Raw genomic sequence first — 17,908 nt, 5'->3', positions numbered from 1 at the left:
TACAGATGTCTCTGTGCAGCAGGACTGATAATAATCATCTCAGTCTTATCTGTATTCATTAGTAGAAAATTAGGTGACTTCCTGTTTTCTTTGTTTCTTTTTTACTGTGGACTTCCAGTTTTGCAAAATGAGAGATGTTACAACATAAACAGGCATGTACATCTGCAGGTCATCAGTGTAACTATGAAATTCAATTCCATAGCTACCCCTGCCAAAAATTATGGAATCACCGGCCTCGGAGGATGTTCATTCAGTTGTTTAATTTTGTAGAAAAAAAGCAGATCACAGACATGACACAAAACTAAAGTCATTTCAAATGGCAACTTTCTGGCTTTAAGAAACACTATAAGAAATCAGGAAAAAAAAATTGTGGCAGTCAGTAACGGTTACTTTTTTAGACCAAGCAGAGGGAAAAAAATATGGAATCACTCAATTCTGAGGAAAAAATTATGGAATCATGAAAAACAAAAGAACACTGCAACACATCACTAGTATTTTGTTGCACCACCTCTGGCTTTTATAACAGCTTGCAGTCTCTGAGGCATGGACTTAATGAGTGACAAACAGTTTTGCAAATGCCTTTTTTAACAAATGAAAAATAAAAGGCATTTACAAATACACACTTATTTGTAAAAACCAATACATGTTACAGTAAGTTGTGTGTTGGTTTTTACAAATAAATGAACCAACCAACCAGTGATAAGAGGAGACTCCCATGATGTCTTTTGACATCTGTGTGCGTTAATGCTCAAACCTTCAAATTAGTGCATTACTTTAAAACTAAAAGATAGACAGAGTTGATATTAATGTCGATAAACTACCCAGAATAAGTTTATAAATTAAACCATAAGTCAAAACTGCTTTACTTTTGATGTCTTCTCCACACGTCTGATGCACTGTATGTTGAATGCAAATGCGTTTTTTGTAGCAGCCTGGCAGGCAGGCAGGCCCCATTTACTGGGAACTAACATGTATGATTTTAATGTTTACAAATGTTTTTGACCGTTCTGCTTTACTCACTATGCCAGCAAAAAAAAAAAAAAAAAGTTAGCGGACTAAAAGTTAGCAGAACTAAATTTAGCGGAAGCTAATTGGTATTGGTCCGCTGATGGTTTTCGAAGTTAGCTGAAAAGCTAACCCGCTAACAAAAAAGTTAGCTTTGCTAATTGGCGGATCTGTGCCCACCACTGGTTTTATTTTACACTGTGTCCTGTTTCTGCTGCCTGCTACAGTATGTTTGTTTGCTTCTCTGTTTTCTGTGGGACCATTACATGGAACCAGTTTGGAAAGGATGTTTTCTTTCATATATATATATACAACCCCTGGCAAAAATTATGGAATCACCGGCCTCGGAAGATGTTCATTCAGTTGTTTAATTTTGTAGAAAAAAAGCAGATCACAGACATGACACAAAACTAAAGTCATTTCAAATGGCAACTTTCTGGCTTTAAGAAACACTATAAGAAATCAGGAAAAAAAATTGTGGCAGTCAGTAACGGTTACTTTTTTAGACCAAGCAGAGGAAAAAAAAAATGGAATCATTCAATTCTGAGGAAAAAATTATGGAATCACCCTGTAAATTTTCATCCCCAAAACTAACACCTGCATCAAATCAGATCTGCTCATTGACATTGACCCTGTGCCATGACATTGACCCTATGTGTCTTTTTGCAAGGAATGTTTTCGCAGTTTTTGCTCTATGGCAAGATGCATTATCATCTTGAAAAATGATTTCATCATCCCCAAACATCCTTTCAATTGATGGTATAACAAAAGTGTCCAAAATATCAATGTAAACTTGTGCATTTATTGATGATGTAATGACAGCCATCTCCCCAGTGCCTTTACCTGACATGCAGCCCCATATCATCAATGACTGTGGAAATTTACATGTTCTCTTCAGGCAGTCATCTTTATAAATCTCATTGGAACGGCACCAAACAAAAGTTCCAGCATCATCACCTTGCCCAATGCAGATTCGAGATTCATCACTGAATATGACTTTCAACCAGTCATCCACAGTCCACGATTGCTTTTCCTTAGCCCATTGTAACCTTGTTTTTTTCTGTTTAGGTGTTAATGATGGCTTTCGTTTAGCTTTTCTGTATGTAAATCCCATTTCCTTTAGGCGGTTTCTTACAGTTCGGTCACAGACGTTGACTCCAGTTTCCTCCCATTCGTTCCTCATTTGTTTTGTTGTGCATTTTCGATTTTTGAGACATATTGCTTTAAGTTTTCTGTCTTGACGCTTTGATGTCTTCCTTGGTCTACCAGTATGTTTGCCTTTAACAACCTTCCCATGTTGTTTGTATTTGGTCCAGAGTTTAGACACAGCTGACTGTGAACAACCAACATCTTTTGCAACATTGCGTGATGATTTACCCTCTTTTAAGAGTTTGATAATCCTCTCCTTTGTTTCAATTGACATCTCTCGTGTTGGAGCCATGATTCACGTCAGTTCACTTGATGCAACAGCTCTCCAAGGTGTGATCACTCCTTTTTAGATGCAGACTAAGGAGCAGATCTGATTTGATGCAGGTGTTTGTTTTGGGGATGAAAATTTACAGGGTGATTCCATAATTTTTTCCTCAGAATTGAGTGATTCCATATTTTTTTCCCTCTGCTTGGTCTAAAAAAGTAACCGTTACTGACTGCCACAATTATTTTTCCTGATTTCTTATAGTGTTTCTTAAAGCCAGAAAGTTGCCATGAAATGACTTTAGTTTTGTGTCATGTCTGTGATCTGCTTTTTTTCTACAAAATTAAACAACTGAATGAACATCCTCCGAGGCCGGTGATTCCATAATTATTGCCAGGGGTTGTATGTATAATCTGAGACACAATATGAAGAGAGAATGAGTGGGCCGAGAACACAACCTTGAGGTACCCCATACTTCACTGTGGAATACTCTGTAGTATTCTTGTCAGAAATAAGCTGAGATCGGCCTGAAAAACAAGGTTTTGCTTCTGCCTACACCCTTTCGGGTGCATGGGTGCATTGTCGGATTATGTTCGTTCTTTGTATGTTCTTTGTCTGTCTGTCATTCATTCATTCAAAATCACCGCCATGCAAGCACCTGATCAGAAATACCAAAGTAGGTTTCAAGAGATTCATTGATTCATTTTTCTGCTATCCAGGTCTGGGTCTTAGTGGCAGCAGACTAAGCACCTCGTCCCACACTTCCCTATCTTTGAGTCCTGTAACTCTTCCTGGGTATCACAAGGTGTTCCCAAGCCAGCTGGGAAATATAATCCCTCCAGCATGTCCTGGGTCTTCTCCGGGTTCACCCCCCAATTGGACATACCTGGAAGACCTCCCAAGAGAGATGAACAGGGCACCCTCACCAGATGCCTCACCCACTTCAGATGGGTCATTTCGATGCGAAGAAGTAGTGGATGTACTCTGAGTACCTCCTGGATAGTTGAGCTTCTCACCCTGTCCAGGAGTGTAAGCCCAGATACCTGAAGGAGGAATCTCATTTCCGCCGCTTGCATCTGTGACCTTATTTTTTCAGTAATTACTCAAACCTCATGACCACAGGTGAGGACAAGAGAGTAAGTGGTAAAATGAGAGCCTCGCCTTCTGGCTCAACTCCTTATTCATCACGACGGTCCAGTACAGTGTCCATAAAACACCAAATGCCACCCCAATTTGTATGTCGATCTCCCTCTCCAACTTACCCATTTCAATCAATCAATCAACTTTTTTCTTATATAGCGCCAAATCACAACAAACAGTTGCCCCAAGGCGCTCCATATTGCAAGGCAAGGCCATACAATAACCATGAAAAACCCCAACTGTCAAAACGACCCCCTATGAGCAAGCACTTGGCCACAGTGGGAAGGAAAAACTCCCTTTTAACAGGAAGAAACCTCCAGCAGAACCAGGCTCAGGGAGGGGCAGTCTTCTGCTGAGACTGGTTGGGGCTGAGGGAAAGAACCAGGAAAAAGACATGCCGAGAAGGGGGGCAGAGATCGATCACTAATGATTAAATGCAGACTGATGCATACGGAGCAAAAAAAGAAAGAAACAGTGCATCATGGGAACCCCCCACAGTCTACGTCTAAAGCAACATAACCAAGGGATGGTCCAGGGTCACCCGATCCAGCCCTAACTATAAGCCTTAGCGAAAAGGAAAGCTTTAAGCCTAATCTTAAAAGTAGAGAGGGTATCTGTCTCCCTGATCTGAATTGGGAGCTGGTTCCACAGGAGAGGAGCCTGAAAGCTGAAGGCTCTGCCTCCCATTCTACTCTTACAAACCCTAGGAACCACAAGTAAGCCCGCAGTCTGAGAGCGAAGCGCTCTAATGGGGTAATATGGTACTACGAGGTCCCTAAGATAAGATGGGACCTGATTATTCAAAACCTTATAAGTAAGAAGAAGAATTTTAAATTCTATTCTAGAATTAACAGGAAGCCAATGAAGAGAGGCCAACACGGGTGAGATATGCTCTCTCCTGCTAGTCCCCGTCAGTACTCTAGCTGCAGCATTCTGAACCAACTGAAGGCTTTTTAGGGAACTTTTAGGACAACCTGATAATAATGAATTACAATAGTCCACATAGAGGAAATAAATGCATGAATTAGTTTTTCAGCATCACTCTGAGACAAGACCTTTCTGATTTTAGAGATATTGCGTAAATGCAAAAAGGCAGTCCTACATATTTGTTTAATATGCGCTTTGAATGACATATCCTGATCAAAAATAACTCCAAGATTTCTCACAGTATTACTAGAGATCAGGGAAATGCCATCCAGAGTAACGATCTGGTTAGACACCATGCTTCTAAGATTTGTGGGGCCAAGTACAATAACTTCAGTTTTATCTGAGTTTAAAAGCAGGAAATTAGAGGTCATCCATGTCTTTATGTCTGTAAGACAATCCTGCAGTTTAGCTAATTGGTGTGTATCCTCTGGCTTCATGGATAGATAAGCTGGGTATCATCTGCGTAACAATGAAAATTTAAGCAATACCGTCTAATAATACTGCCCAAGGGAAGCATGTATAAAGTGAATAAAATTGGTCCTAGCACAGAACCTTGTGGAACTCCATAATTAACTTTAGTCTGTGAAGAAGATTCCCCATTTACATGAACAAACTGTAATCTATTAGACAAATATGATTCAAACCACCGCAGCGCAGTGCCTTTAATACCTATGACATGCTCTAATCTCTGTAATAAAATTTTATGGTCAACAGTATCAAAAGCAGCACTGAGGTCCAACAGAACAAGCACAGAGATAAGTCCACTGTCCGAAGCCATAAGAAGATCATTTGTAACCTTCACTAATGCTGTTTCTGTACTATGATGAATTCTAAAACCTGACTGAAACTCTTCAAATAGACCATTCCTCTGCAGGTGATCAGTTAGCTGTTTTACAACTACCCTCTCAAGAATCTTTGAGAGAAAAGGAAGGTTGGAGATTGGCCTGTAATTAGCTAAGATAGCTGGGTCAAGTGATGGCTTTTTAAGTAATGGTTTAATTACTGCCACCTTAAAGGCCTGTGGTACATAACCAACTAACAAAGATAGATTGATCATATTTAAGATTGAAGCATTAAATAATGGTAGGACTTCCTTGAGCAGCCTGGCAGGAATGGGGTCTAATAAGCATGTTGATGGTTTGGATGAAGTAACTAATGAAAATAACTCAGGCAGAACAATCGGAGAGAAAGAGTCTAACCAAATACCGGCATCACTGAAAGCAGCCAAAGATAATGATACATCTTTGGGATGGTTATGAGTAATTTTTTCTCTAATAATCAAAATTTTGTTAGCAAAGAAAGTCATGAAGTCATCACTAGTTAAAGTTAATGGAATACTCAGCTCAATAGAGCTCTGACTCTTTGTCAGCCTGGCTACAGTGCTGAAAAGAAACCTGGGGTTGTTCTTATTTTCTTCAATTAGTGATGAGTAGAAAGATGTCCTAGCTTCACGGAGGGCTTTCTTATAGAGCAACAAACTCTTTTTCCAGGCTAAGTGAAGATCTTCTAAATTAGTGAGACGCCATTTCCTCTCCAACTTACGGGTTATCTGCTTTAAGCTACGAGTTTGTGAGTTATACCACGGAGTCAGACACTTCTGATTTAAAGCTCTCTTTTTCAGAGGAGCTACAGCATCCAAAGTTGTCTTCAATGAGGATGTAAAACTATTGACAAGATACTCTAGCTCCCTTACAGAGTTTAGGTAGCTACTCTGCTCTGTGTTGGTATATGACATTAGAGAACATAAAGAAGGAATCATATCCTTAAACCTAGTTACAGCGCTTTCTGAAAGACTTCTAGTGTAATGAAACGTATTCCCCACTGCAGGGTAGTCCATCAGGGTAAATGTAAATGTTATTAAAAAATGATCAGACAGAAGGGAGTTTTCAGGGAATACTGTTAAGTCTTCTATTTCCATACCATAAGTCAGAACAAGATCTAAAATATGATTAAAGTGGTGGGTGGACTCATTTACTTTTTGAGCAAAGCCGATAGAGTCTAATAATAGATTAAATGCAGTGTTGAGGCTGTCATTCTCAGCATCTGTGTGGATGTTAAAATCGCCCACTATAATTATCTTATCTGAGCTAAGCACTAAGTCAGACAAAAGGTCTGAAATTCACAGAGAAACTCACAGTAACGACCAGGTGGACGATAGATAATAACAAATAAAACTGGTTTTTGGGACTTCCAATTTGGATGGACAAGACTAAGAGACAAGCTTTCAAATGAATTAAAGCTCTGTCTAGGTTTTTGATTAATTAATAAGCTGGAATGGAAGATTGCTGCTAATCCTCCGCCCCGGCCCGTGCTACGAGCATTCTGACAGTTAGTGTGACTCGGGGGTGTTGACTCATTTAAACTAACATATTCATCCTGCTGTAACCAAGTTTCTGTTAGGCAGAATAAATCAATACATTGATCAATTATTATATCATTTACCAACAGGGACTTAGAAGAAAGAGACCTAATGTTTAATGTTTAACATTTATGAACAAGATCCCAAAAAAATTAAAGTCCTCCACCTGGAGCAATAATCAGCTGTATCAAAAGCTGCACTTAAATCCAGTAACAGCAACACCAATGTGCAGTTGGCAGCAACAGCTTAAACAGGTCAGTCACCACTTTAGTAAGTGCAGTCTGTGTGGAATGAAGCATTCTGAATGCAGACTGCAGTGGCTCAAAGAGATCATTCTTCATCAAATATGTAAGATGTTGCTTTGTAACGACTTGTTCCAGTGATGAGCATCACTTCGTCATCACGGCATCATGTCATCATGTTCAATATCATGGGCCCAGGTGATATCCAAAAAGCCATGGCAAGTCTAGTTGGCAGTGTATCCAGTCAGGTCAGGTCTGAGAGAACGTACTGGTGCGACATTCACCACATCACGGAACCACTCTGGGCCCTGCATGGCAACCACACAGGCAGACAACTAATCCATCCTCACCTCTCCAAAGTAACCATCTGTCTGCCTCAGCCAGGTGAAATGTGGGCATGTTATCAGCTTTCTCCAGCCACAGTTAGACAGGAGCACCAGGACAAAAAAAAAAAAAAAGAGATTGAGTTTGGCTCTCCTGCAGTGGTATCATCATTGGTCAACACCTCTGTCCGGTGACCTCATGACTCCATAAGCTCCTCCCAGGTGTCTCCTGATCTCAAAAACTGAGGACCCAGAAACTTTGACACCACTGCCAAGAAAAGTAAAGTCCTTTACATTTTCAACACGTTCACCATATGCAGATACACTTCACGGGGGTGAAGAGAGTCAGACTCAGAAAGCCAGATTCAGAGAGTCAGACTCGGTCTCAGACGCATTCGCAGTGGAGGCAGGGGGACCGTTCGGTTGGCAACACTGCATCTGATTCATATTGCAAATTTAGCGGAAATTTGATTTAAACATTGAAATGCCCTTTTGATCTATATTTTGTATTTTATTTTAGCTTATGACCTTGAAAATTGTTTCCAATGTAAAAATTTGTGGAATTGGAAACTAGTGCTGGTGGAGGTTTGCGATCTACGAGCACAGTGCTTTAGTTCATTTTCAGAAACAAGTCAAGCCAAGTCTGGGAGCATGTGCTGGTGCTGTGCTTCATCACATCCACAACCACCAATCACCCAGGCAGAGAACCAGTCCATTCCCATGTCTCTAAAATAACCAGCCAGCTGAAATGTGGATGTCTTCTCCAGCTACTTGGGTCCTCAGCACTCAGGCACCTGCGTGCTGGATCGTGCACAGAGAAATGAGCCACATGGGCAAAATGCCGACGCTCCCTCACAATGCACATGGTGCTCCTCCTAGTCTGTCTTAGTAACAGCTCATTTGATACAATTATTCCAACATTATTCCAGGATCTTCTGAAGTCCATGAGCTTTAACTGGAATAAGTGGGTTCAGAAAGGATGAGGATCCTGGACAGGCTGCCAGTCACAGGACCAACAATGTAGACAGAAAAACACATTCACACGCTCACTCACACCCAGAGGAAACGCATGCAAACGTGGGGAGAACATGCAATCTCTCAAGTCTAAGCATTATTCTGTAGCAGGGATGGGGATAAGACCACCTGTGTTTGGACGTTTTCATACACTCATCGTGACAATTTTGGGCTTTTAATGATGTCTTTAAACTGTTCTTTTTTCAGGGTGGAATGATTGTAAAACAAGCATCATTAATGACTAAAAAACAAGAACGTTTCTAATCCACACAGGGCCACAATTATACATACAGGCTCAAATATATACATACAGTGAGGAAAATAAGTATTTGAACACCCTGCAATTTTGCAAGTTCTCCCACTTAGAAATCATGGAGGGGTCTGAAATTTTCATCTTAGGTGCACGTCCACTGTAAGAGACATGATCTAAAAAAAATAATTTATTTGTATGTTACTGCTGCAAATAAGTATTTCAACACCTGTGAAAATCAATGTTAATATTTGGTACATTAGCCTTTGTTTGCAATTATAGAGGTCAAACATTTCCTGTAGTTTTTCACCAGGTTTGTACACACTGCAGCAGGGATTTTGGCCCATTCTTCCACACAGATCTTCTCTAGATCAGCCAGGTTACTTGGCTGTCGCTGAGAAACACGGAGTTTGAGCTCCCTCCAAAGATTTTCTATTGGGTTTAGGTCTGGAGACTGGCTAGGCCACTCCAGAACCTTCATATGCTTCTTGTCATGTTGGAAGACCCATCCACAACCCATCTTCAATGCTCTAATTGAGGGAAGGAGGTTGTTCCCCAAAATCTCGCAATACATGGCCCCGGTCATCCTCTCCTTAATACAGTGCAGTCGTCCTGTCCCATGTGCAGAAAAACGCTCCCAAAGCATGATGCTTCCACCTCCATGCTTCACAGTAGGGACGGTGTTTTTGGGATGGTACTCAGCATTCTTCTTCCTCCAAACACGTCATACAGGAATGTTACACGGATATTGCGGTTGTTTGGCGGATGTGGGCCACTTTTGTGCGCATTCCATCCGCAAATCCTCCTAAACGCCAGTAGGACAGGGCCCTTAGGATCATTGATACGTCACAAGGTGGGATCTTGCATGGAGCCCCAGTCCGAGGGAGACTGACAGTCATGTTTAGCTTCTTCCATTTTCTACACTGTAAAAAAAAATTGTTGAGAATACTTCAAATTTGCAGGCAACAGTCTGCACTAAGACTTTTATGTTGTGCCGATGATGAACTATATACTATAACATATATTTCATCATCGGCACAACATAAAAGTCTTAGTGCAGACTGTTGCCTGCAAATTTGAAGTATTCTCAACTATTTTTTTTTACAGTGTAATAATTACTCCACCAGTTGATCTTTTCTCACCAAGCTGCTTGGCAATTGCCCCGTAGCCCTTTCCAGCCTTGTGGAGGTCTACAATTTTGTCTCTGGTTTCTTTCGACAGCTTTTTGATCTTAGCCATGTTAGTAGTTGGAGTCTTACTGATTGTGTGGGGTGGACAGGTGTCTTTATGCAGCTAATGACCTCAAATAGGTGCTTCTAATTTGGAATAATAAGTGGAGGGGAGGTGGACTTTTTAGAGGTGGACTAACAGGTCTTTGAGGGCCAGAATTTCTGCTGTTTGGCAGGTGTTGAAATACTTATTTGCAGCAGTAACATGCGAATAAATTATTTAAAAAAAAACATACATTGTGATTTCTAGATTTGGGTTTTTTTTTTTTTTTTTTTTTGGATTATGTCTCTCACAGTGGACATGCACCTAAGATGAAAATTTCAGACCCCTCCATGATTTCTAAGTGGGAGAACTTGCAAAATCGCAGGGTGTTCAAATACTTATTTTCCTCACTGAATATTGACTTAAATATTTTACTAAGTGGTGCTGAAGGTTCTACAATGTCTTTTAACGTGACAAAGTTTCTCTTTACCAACATAAGAATGACGTGTTATTTGACAGCACTCACTGGACTGATCAATATTCAGAACAATGGGAAAGTCCGAGGAACTCAGTGAAGATCTAAGAAGAAGAATTGTAGATTTACACAAATTGGAAAGGTCTCTTGGAGCCATTTCTAAACAGCTTGAGATTCCAAGATCATTGGTTTAAACAACTGAACGTAATTACAAGTTAGTCAGGCGTGTCACCAGTTTGCCAAGGTCTGGAAGAAGACCCAGACTGTCACCCTCAAATGAGAGGAAACTGGTTAGGATGTTCAGGAACAACACAGGGACCACCAAGGCTCAGGCCTGCCATGAACTGGGAACTACTGGAACACCAGCATCACTGTCCACAATGAAGAAGGTTTTACATCTCCATGGACTGAGAGGGTGTTTGTCATGTTTTAGCCCTGGACCTTCCCAGAATAAGGTTTTGTCCCCCAGTCTTCGTCCGTTTCCCTGTCTTGGTCCTTTTGTCCGGCCCTGAGTGTTCATTTTCTGTTTCTTACACTTTAGTCTTGGTTTTATGATCTGTTAAGTTTGGTTCTAGTTTAGTCTCTGTTTCTTATTTAGTCATTCTGTGTTATCAAGTTTGGTTTTGAGAATTATCTGTCACAAGTCAGCCACTTACTGAGTTCTGTCCAAGTTAGTCTTCGACTTTTATTTTCTGGTTATTCAGTCACTCTGTTTTGATCACATTAGTCCCTCAGGTTTTTCTGTACACTCCTGCCACATGTTGAGTTCTTCTCTAGTTTAGATCCAGCCTTTAATTTTCTGTTGTTCTCTTTCTGCCTTTTCATTTGTTTATTCTGTTTCTCACATTTGGATTTTTGGTACCATTTTTTCCTAATTGTTTAACATTTGTTCTGTCACTGTCACATTTCTCTTTTTGCTGCTTTTGTCTGACACGCCCACCTGTCACTCGACTGTCTCGTCTAGCCACGCCTTCTTTCCTGCACCTGTTACTCATCACGCCCTGATTATCCTCTGCTTTTAAACCCCTTGTCTTCCACAGTACACTGCTAGTTCGTTGTGCATATTGCCTCGTTCAAAGCCTCTCGTTGTTCTGCCATAGTCTGATTTCTTGCCGTGTTTGACCTTCACCTGTATTGACCTTGCCTTTTGCGTGAGCCAGTTAACCTGCTTCTCTGTGCCTGAACCCTGCGTGTTTTTTGACTCTGTTTTTGCCTCCTCCGATACACCTGTTTGCTTGTGCTTGAACTCTGCTTGTTACTGACCACGCCGCCGCTCACGACTGTCTGTACCGCCACCTGCCTGCTTGTCACCCTGTGTATCGACCTCAGCCAGTTTTTTGATTAAACCTTTTCTATATTCCACCTCTGAGCCATGAGTCTGCATTTGTGTCCACCTGCCTGTCGTGCCACATCGTCACAGTTCCTGACAGTGTTGACCAAGAAAGAAGCCCCTCCTCCTAAATCAACACACTCAAGCTAGACTGAAATTTGCAGCGGCACACATGGACAAGCCAACTGTCTTCTGGACAAAGATTTTATGGTTGGACAAGGCAAATATTGAGTAACGGTGAGGCTTTCAATCTTGAGAACACTGTACCAGCTGTCACACATGGTGTGGTATCATCATTGTCAGGATTTGGACTTTTTGAGGTATGTGTTCTGTTTCATTTTTATTATGCCCCGCGTGGCACTTGCGCCGCGAGGCGGGGCATATAGCATCTGGGTTGTCCATCCATCCGTCCTTCCATCAGTTCGTCTGTCCGTCTGTAATTCGTTCGCCACAACGTAGCTCGGCAACTATTGCTTGCAAAAACTTCATATTTGGTGGGTACATGCCTTGGAGGAGTACTTCACACGGGTTCGAAGGCCAGTGACCTTGACCTACTTTTCAAGGTCACCAATGGTCACAACTGTCAAATCCTTTGCCACAACGTAACTCGACACCTTTTGCTCGTAGAAACGTCATACTTGGTGGGTACATGCCTTGGAGGAGTACTTCGCATGGGTTCGAAGGCCGGTGACCTTGACTTCCATTTCAAGGTCACCAGTGATTGCATTTGTTTTAAAGGATCGTAACCGTGCGTGACCGACTTTTTATGATCACTGTTTGTCACATCCTCTAAATAAATATTTGCCCATCTCCAATTTTTCTATTGTGTATCCCAGTTTACATCAAACACATAAGGCTTCAACCAAATACCCACCCCATACAAGTACATATTACTGCACTTTGCATGGAAAATAAAACTGCGCGCAGGATATTTCGTGATGAATATCTCTAGTTTTTGTTTGCTTTTGTGATCTGTCTTTTCTGTGGTTCTGATTTTCTGTGTCCTGCTCTTTCTTGTCTCTCTCTTGGTTCTTGGTGGTGGGCGTTTCTCTCTGTCTGGCCACACTCCCGTTCTGGAATTTTCACCTCACACCTGTTCTTGATTTGCATCTCATCACCTGGGTGCTATTTAAGCCTCACAGCTTGCTCTGGTCCCTTGCCACATCGATGTGCCTTGTGCCACTTTCCAGCTCAGTTCCTCGTGTTTTTTGCCTTGCTCTGATAACCTCATCGTGTTTTTTGACTACCTGCCTGTGTACCTCGACCACGCCTAAGCCTAATGTTGTAGTTACTGTTGCATGCATTCGATTGTGGAAGGAATAGATGATGGATAAAAGAACAGGTGGACATAAGAGACATTTAACCAGATATTATTTGTGGTGTACATATAATTTTGACCCTGTGTGGATTACAGAAAATCCAAATATCCATAACATGTGCATCCAGTTCTTGTTTTTTTAAGTCATTAATAATGTTTGCTGTACAATCATTCCACCTTAACAAAAGAACAGTTCACAGACATTAAAAGCCCAACAGTACCATGACATTCTATATTGGGAGCCATGATGAAGCAAACAAAACCATCAAAACCAGTCAAGAACTGAAGCATTTTCTTTGAGTTATAAACAGGAGATGGACGTTGGTCCAGATGAACTAAAACTTGGAGCCCTTAAAGCTGACAGGGGTCATGTGATCATCTGTGTTGATAGTCTGTACCTCTGGTAGAGGTCGTCGTCTTCTCCTCCCCAGCCCCAATAGTTGTTGGAATAGCCATTTACCATCTGGAACTGCTCCTTATTCATTGATGTAACACCACCAAAAATTTGAGGATATGGCAACCTGAGAGAAACAGAAAAAGGTCATCAAATACACAGTGGCCAAAACACAGAATCAGTAGTAATATTAATATTACATCTAAGACCCCATCACACATAGTATGAATGAGGCTGAATGGCATCAGAATGATGAATCAACCCACATCCGAAAAGTGTTGAGGTGCGGTCTGCAAATGTCAGCAGTCTACATGGGTGAGCCCATTCACACAACTGCTTTGAATGTTATGCACATGTGCAAAACACTCACGGTGCAGTCCAGGTGGGACACCCATTCAATGGCAGTCTATGTGCAGTCTGCAATCCAACTGCAATCGACATATTGCAGGGGTGGTGATGGTCTAGCGGTTAAGCTGTTGGGCTTGAGACCAGAAGATCCTTTGTTCAAATCCCCGCCTGACTGGAAAATCAATCTGTTTTGGCGCCATTCATCTTCCACTTCTTCCAGCTGCTCCCATTAGGGGGCGCCACAGCAAACCAGTCATTTCCATCTCACCCTGTCCTCTGTATCTTCCTCTGTCTCACAAACCACCTGCGTGTCCTCCCTCAGCACATCCATAAACCTCCTCTTTGTCCTCCCTCTTCTCCTCCTGCCTGGTGGCTCCATCCTCAGCATCCTTCTCCCTATATACCCTGGGTCCCTCCTCTGCACATGTCCAAACCATCTCAATCTCTCCTCTCTGACTTTGTCTCCAAACCGTCCTACCACTGTTGTCCATCTAATGTATTCATGTCTTGACGCATGCACTGGTGCTGCACACTGCTGCATCAATCACACTGCAAACTTCTTTGAGTCCTGGATGGCAACTACCCAGGCAGAAATCATCATCACCTCCCCCCCCCCCCCCCCCCCAAAAAAACTGCATCAACATAACTGGTCTCACTACTGTCTTCTAAACGTTCCCCTTCACTCTTGCTGATATTCTTCAGTCACAAATCCCTCCTGCCACTTTTCTCCACCCACTCCACCCTGCCTGCACTCTCTTCTTCACCTCTCTACCACACTCTCCATTACTTTGCACAGTTGACCCCAAATATCTATACTCACCTACTTTCACCACTTCTACTCCTTGTAACTGCACTATTCCACTGGGCTCCCTCTCATTCACAAACATATACTCAGTCTTGCTCCTGGCTTTCATTCCCCTTCTCTCCAGAGCATATCTCCACCTCTCCAGGCTAGACTCAACCTGCTATCATTGAGTTGACCCAAAATACATAAGCATACCAAACGGTAAATGTGGCATCAGATTAGTGCCAAAAGCACCCATGCGATAAAACATGCATTTAGGTGTATTATATTATTTCACACCGTCGTTATTCACTGCAAGTGCCTAAGCTATCTCTGTGTGCTCCTCAAGCAAAGGAAAAAATATGCAACCAGCGTGCCCCCGTCCTCTCAAAGTGGAGTTCTACTCTCTTGCTCGAAAAAAAAAAACAAAACCTACAAAGAGTTTAAAAGACGAATAGCAGAGGGAATAAAAGATTTTAAAAAACGGTTCGTCTTACAGACAAGTCAAACAAAACGACAACCTGAAGGCAACAGGGAAAATTCACCTGCCAGCTCGTGACCAGGAGAAGACAAAATACAATTTGCTTTTCTCAGAATTTGCTGGTCACAAAAACTGGTTAGATCCCTAAATTTCACTCCAGTGATCTTTGAACATGTTTTTATAATACTGTACAAGCTGTTTTTATCTTTCAGTGCGAGGCTGGGAAACCAGCAGATGAAAGAATAAATGATACATAATAACAGGGCTGACAGACAAAGAGTTCAGTCACTCTGTTGCCCTCGCTTCACAATATCTGCAGTATTCACATCAAATTTCAGCTTCTCGTCAAAAAAGGTGCCTGGTTATTTATATGCAGGAACTCTTTCCACAGCTTTGACATGAATAATGCTGTCTGTAGCTAAAATTTTATTACATCTAAAATCAATTATGAGCTCCTTAGTTTTAGACACATTTAGGTCTAAATAGTTTATGCCACACCTTGAAACAAAATCATTGAGGGCCTCCCCGTGTACTGATTCAGCTCGCTGAAGAAGGGACAGCAGAGCAGTGTCGTCAGAAAACTTGACTAGGTAGCTGCCTTGCCTAACGCTTCTGCATTCATCTGTATATAAAATAAAAAGTAGGGGGGAAAGGACACACCCTTGTGGTGAACCGGTGGACAAAGCTAAGGACTCTGAAACACAACCATTTACAAAAACCTTCTGCTTTCTGTTAGTTAAAAAAATCTGACAACCACAAAACAATCCGGTGGGGCAATTTAAAATTACACATTAACCTCTTAAGTAAAAGATGCGGCTGCATGAAATTAAAAGCCGAGGAAAAATCAGCGAATAAAAGCCAAGCATGGGCTTGAGGTTTTCCAAATGCCTGTAGGGGCAATTAAGGATAAAAAGCTTGGCGTCGTCTACACCTTTACCTGCCTGATAAGCAAACTGGAGTGGGTCGATGCTCCCCTCCATATTTGAAATAATGATTTTCTTTATAATTTTCTCAAAAACATTCATACACAGTGACGTAAGTGCTACTGGTCTAAAATCATTAAACTGTTTGGGGAATTAATTTTTTGGAACAGGGATTATGAATGAAGATTTCCATAAGTCAGGTACTTGGCCACAGCTAAGTGACCTCTGAAAGATGTGGTGGAGGACACTGCTAAGTTGGTCAGCACAACACCTTAATGTGCGTTCACATATTCCATCTGGACCACAGGACTTTCTTACATTAACCCTCTTCAGGAGTTTGTTTACACTTTCCTCACTGATGACCATACTACAGTCAGTAGCAGAGGGAATACTCTCAAGAGAGAATTTTTCATGGTTCTTGAACCGGGACTAAAAACAATTAAAAGCATTTGGCAGATCTTCATTGCTCCCCTCTATTCTAATTGGTACTCTGTTATTTTCCTGTTGGACATTAGTGACTGAGGCCATAGATTTGATGCCTCTCCAGGCCGCCTGCAGATCACCAGTACTATACTTATGTTCTACTTTGTCTTTATAAGCTCTTTTGGCTTTCCGACTTTCATTCTTAACCTCTTTGTTAATTTCTTTCCTTTCCTGGTTGTTCCCTAAATAAAAAAATAATTTTCTTCTTATTTATAACATTCTTTAAGTTTTTAGTAACCCACAGTTCATTATTGGGATAGACAATAATGTTCTTCTGGGGGATATTAGTGTCAACACACAAAGATATATATGAGGAGACAGTCTGTGTCGGTTCATTCAGGTCAGAACATGAATCATAAAAGACATCCCACGCTGTACATTCAAATTGTCAATACAGTCCTCTGACCAACACTTCACTGTCTTTATAGTCTGTTCACGTCATTTACTGGTACGAAGCTCCAAAGAAAGGCATACTAATGGACCTGTAAGCTTTGGCTACTGTGCCATAGCACAGGTCAATAGTGGAGTTCCTCATAGTTGCTGGGCAGGTGACATACTGTTCATATGACCTCAGTGTTTTGTCATTTCGACAGTGATTAAAGTCCCCTAAGATAAATTTAGGAGCACAGGGAAAAATCGCGTTCAAATTATTATTCACGTCTTCGATCAGCTGACAAGCTGCCGTGACGTCAGCTCTCAGATGAATGTAAACAAGGGTGAAGAAGAGCTGAGGGAATTCCCTCGGCAGGTAGAAGGGGCGAAGTGAAATACACAAAAGTTCAGTATCCGAGGTACATATTCTCTCCCGCACCACAACAGTCTTACAGTATCTCTCATTAATATAAAAACATACCCCGTGTTGTGAAAGTGTAGTGACACGGACCCACAACAGGGGGCGCAAATGAACGGTCAATAGATGAGCCAAAAGGTAACAATTTAATGTTGTGAAATGTGCACAACGAACATACAGACAATCTCAGAATATAATTACAGTCAAATTACAAAGGTGACGTGTGGGCAGGCTCGAGGATAGAAGACGTCTGTCCTGAGAAGAGCCGGAACCACACGATTTCCGCCCCCACAGAACCTGGTGAATACTGGAGCCGCCAAGTCCCGAATTCCCAGGTGATCACCGTCCCCGACTGTCGGATCTGGTACTGCTGGTGAAGAACAAAGACAGTCAAGTGTGGGTGTGTGTACACCCAGTAACAACAGCGGTGGGAATGCCACCTCCACCTCTCACTCAATATGTTGCAGAGTACCGCAGTGATTCCTCAGGGGAAAAGAGTGCCGTCCTGCACTCACTCAGCCTCCACAGAAAAAGGAACCGGTACTCCTGCAAACACTCACAATATACAGATATATTGCAAAAGACACAAACGGCTGAGGATATTACCTCCAATGAAGTATGATATCTCGGCGATGAGGTGGAGATGACGTCTGGTCTTTATGGAGTGCGATGATGAAGAATGTGTGACAGCTGTCA

General features: G+C 41.8%; 1 protein-coding gene across 2 annotated transcripts in view; it reads right to left on the bottom strand.

Annotated features, from left to right (window-relative positions):
* LOC117520918 (beta-1,4-galactosyltransferase 1-like) overlaps positions 1-17,908 on the bottom strand; it is a 72,553-nt gene that overhangs the window by 12,510 nt on the left and 42,135 nt on the right. For both annotated transcript variants that reach the window (XM_034182263.1, XM_034182262.1), the window contains exon 5: positions 13,408-13,530. In XM_034182263.1, the coding sequence (XP_034038154.1) occupies positions 13,408-13,530 (123 nt within the window). The remainder of the gene's footprint in view (positions 1-13,407; positions 13,531-17,908) is intronic.

This window comes from Thalassophryne amazonica, chromosome 11 (assembly GCF_902500255.1).
Source record: "Thalassophryne amazonica chromosome 11, fThaAma1.1, whole genome shotgun sequence".
In the NCBI taxonomy this organism is placed as follows: Eukaryota; Metazoa; Chordata; class Actinopteri; order Batrachoidiformes; family Batrachoididae; genus Thalassophryne; species Thalassophryne amazonica.
Note: the sequence above shows the minus strand (reverse complement) of the source record. Positions and strands in the feature narration are given on the sequence as shown.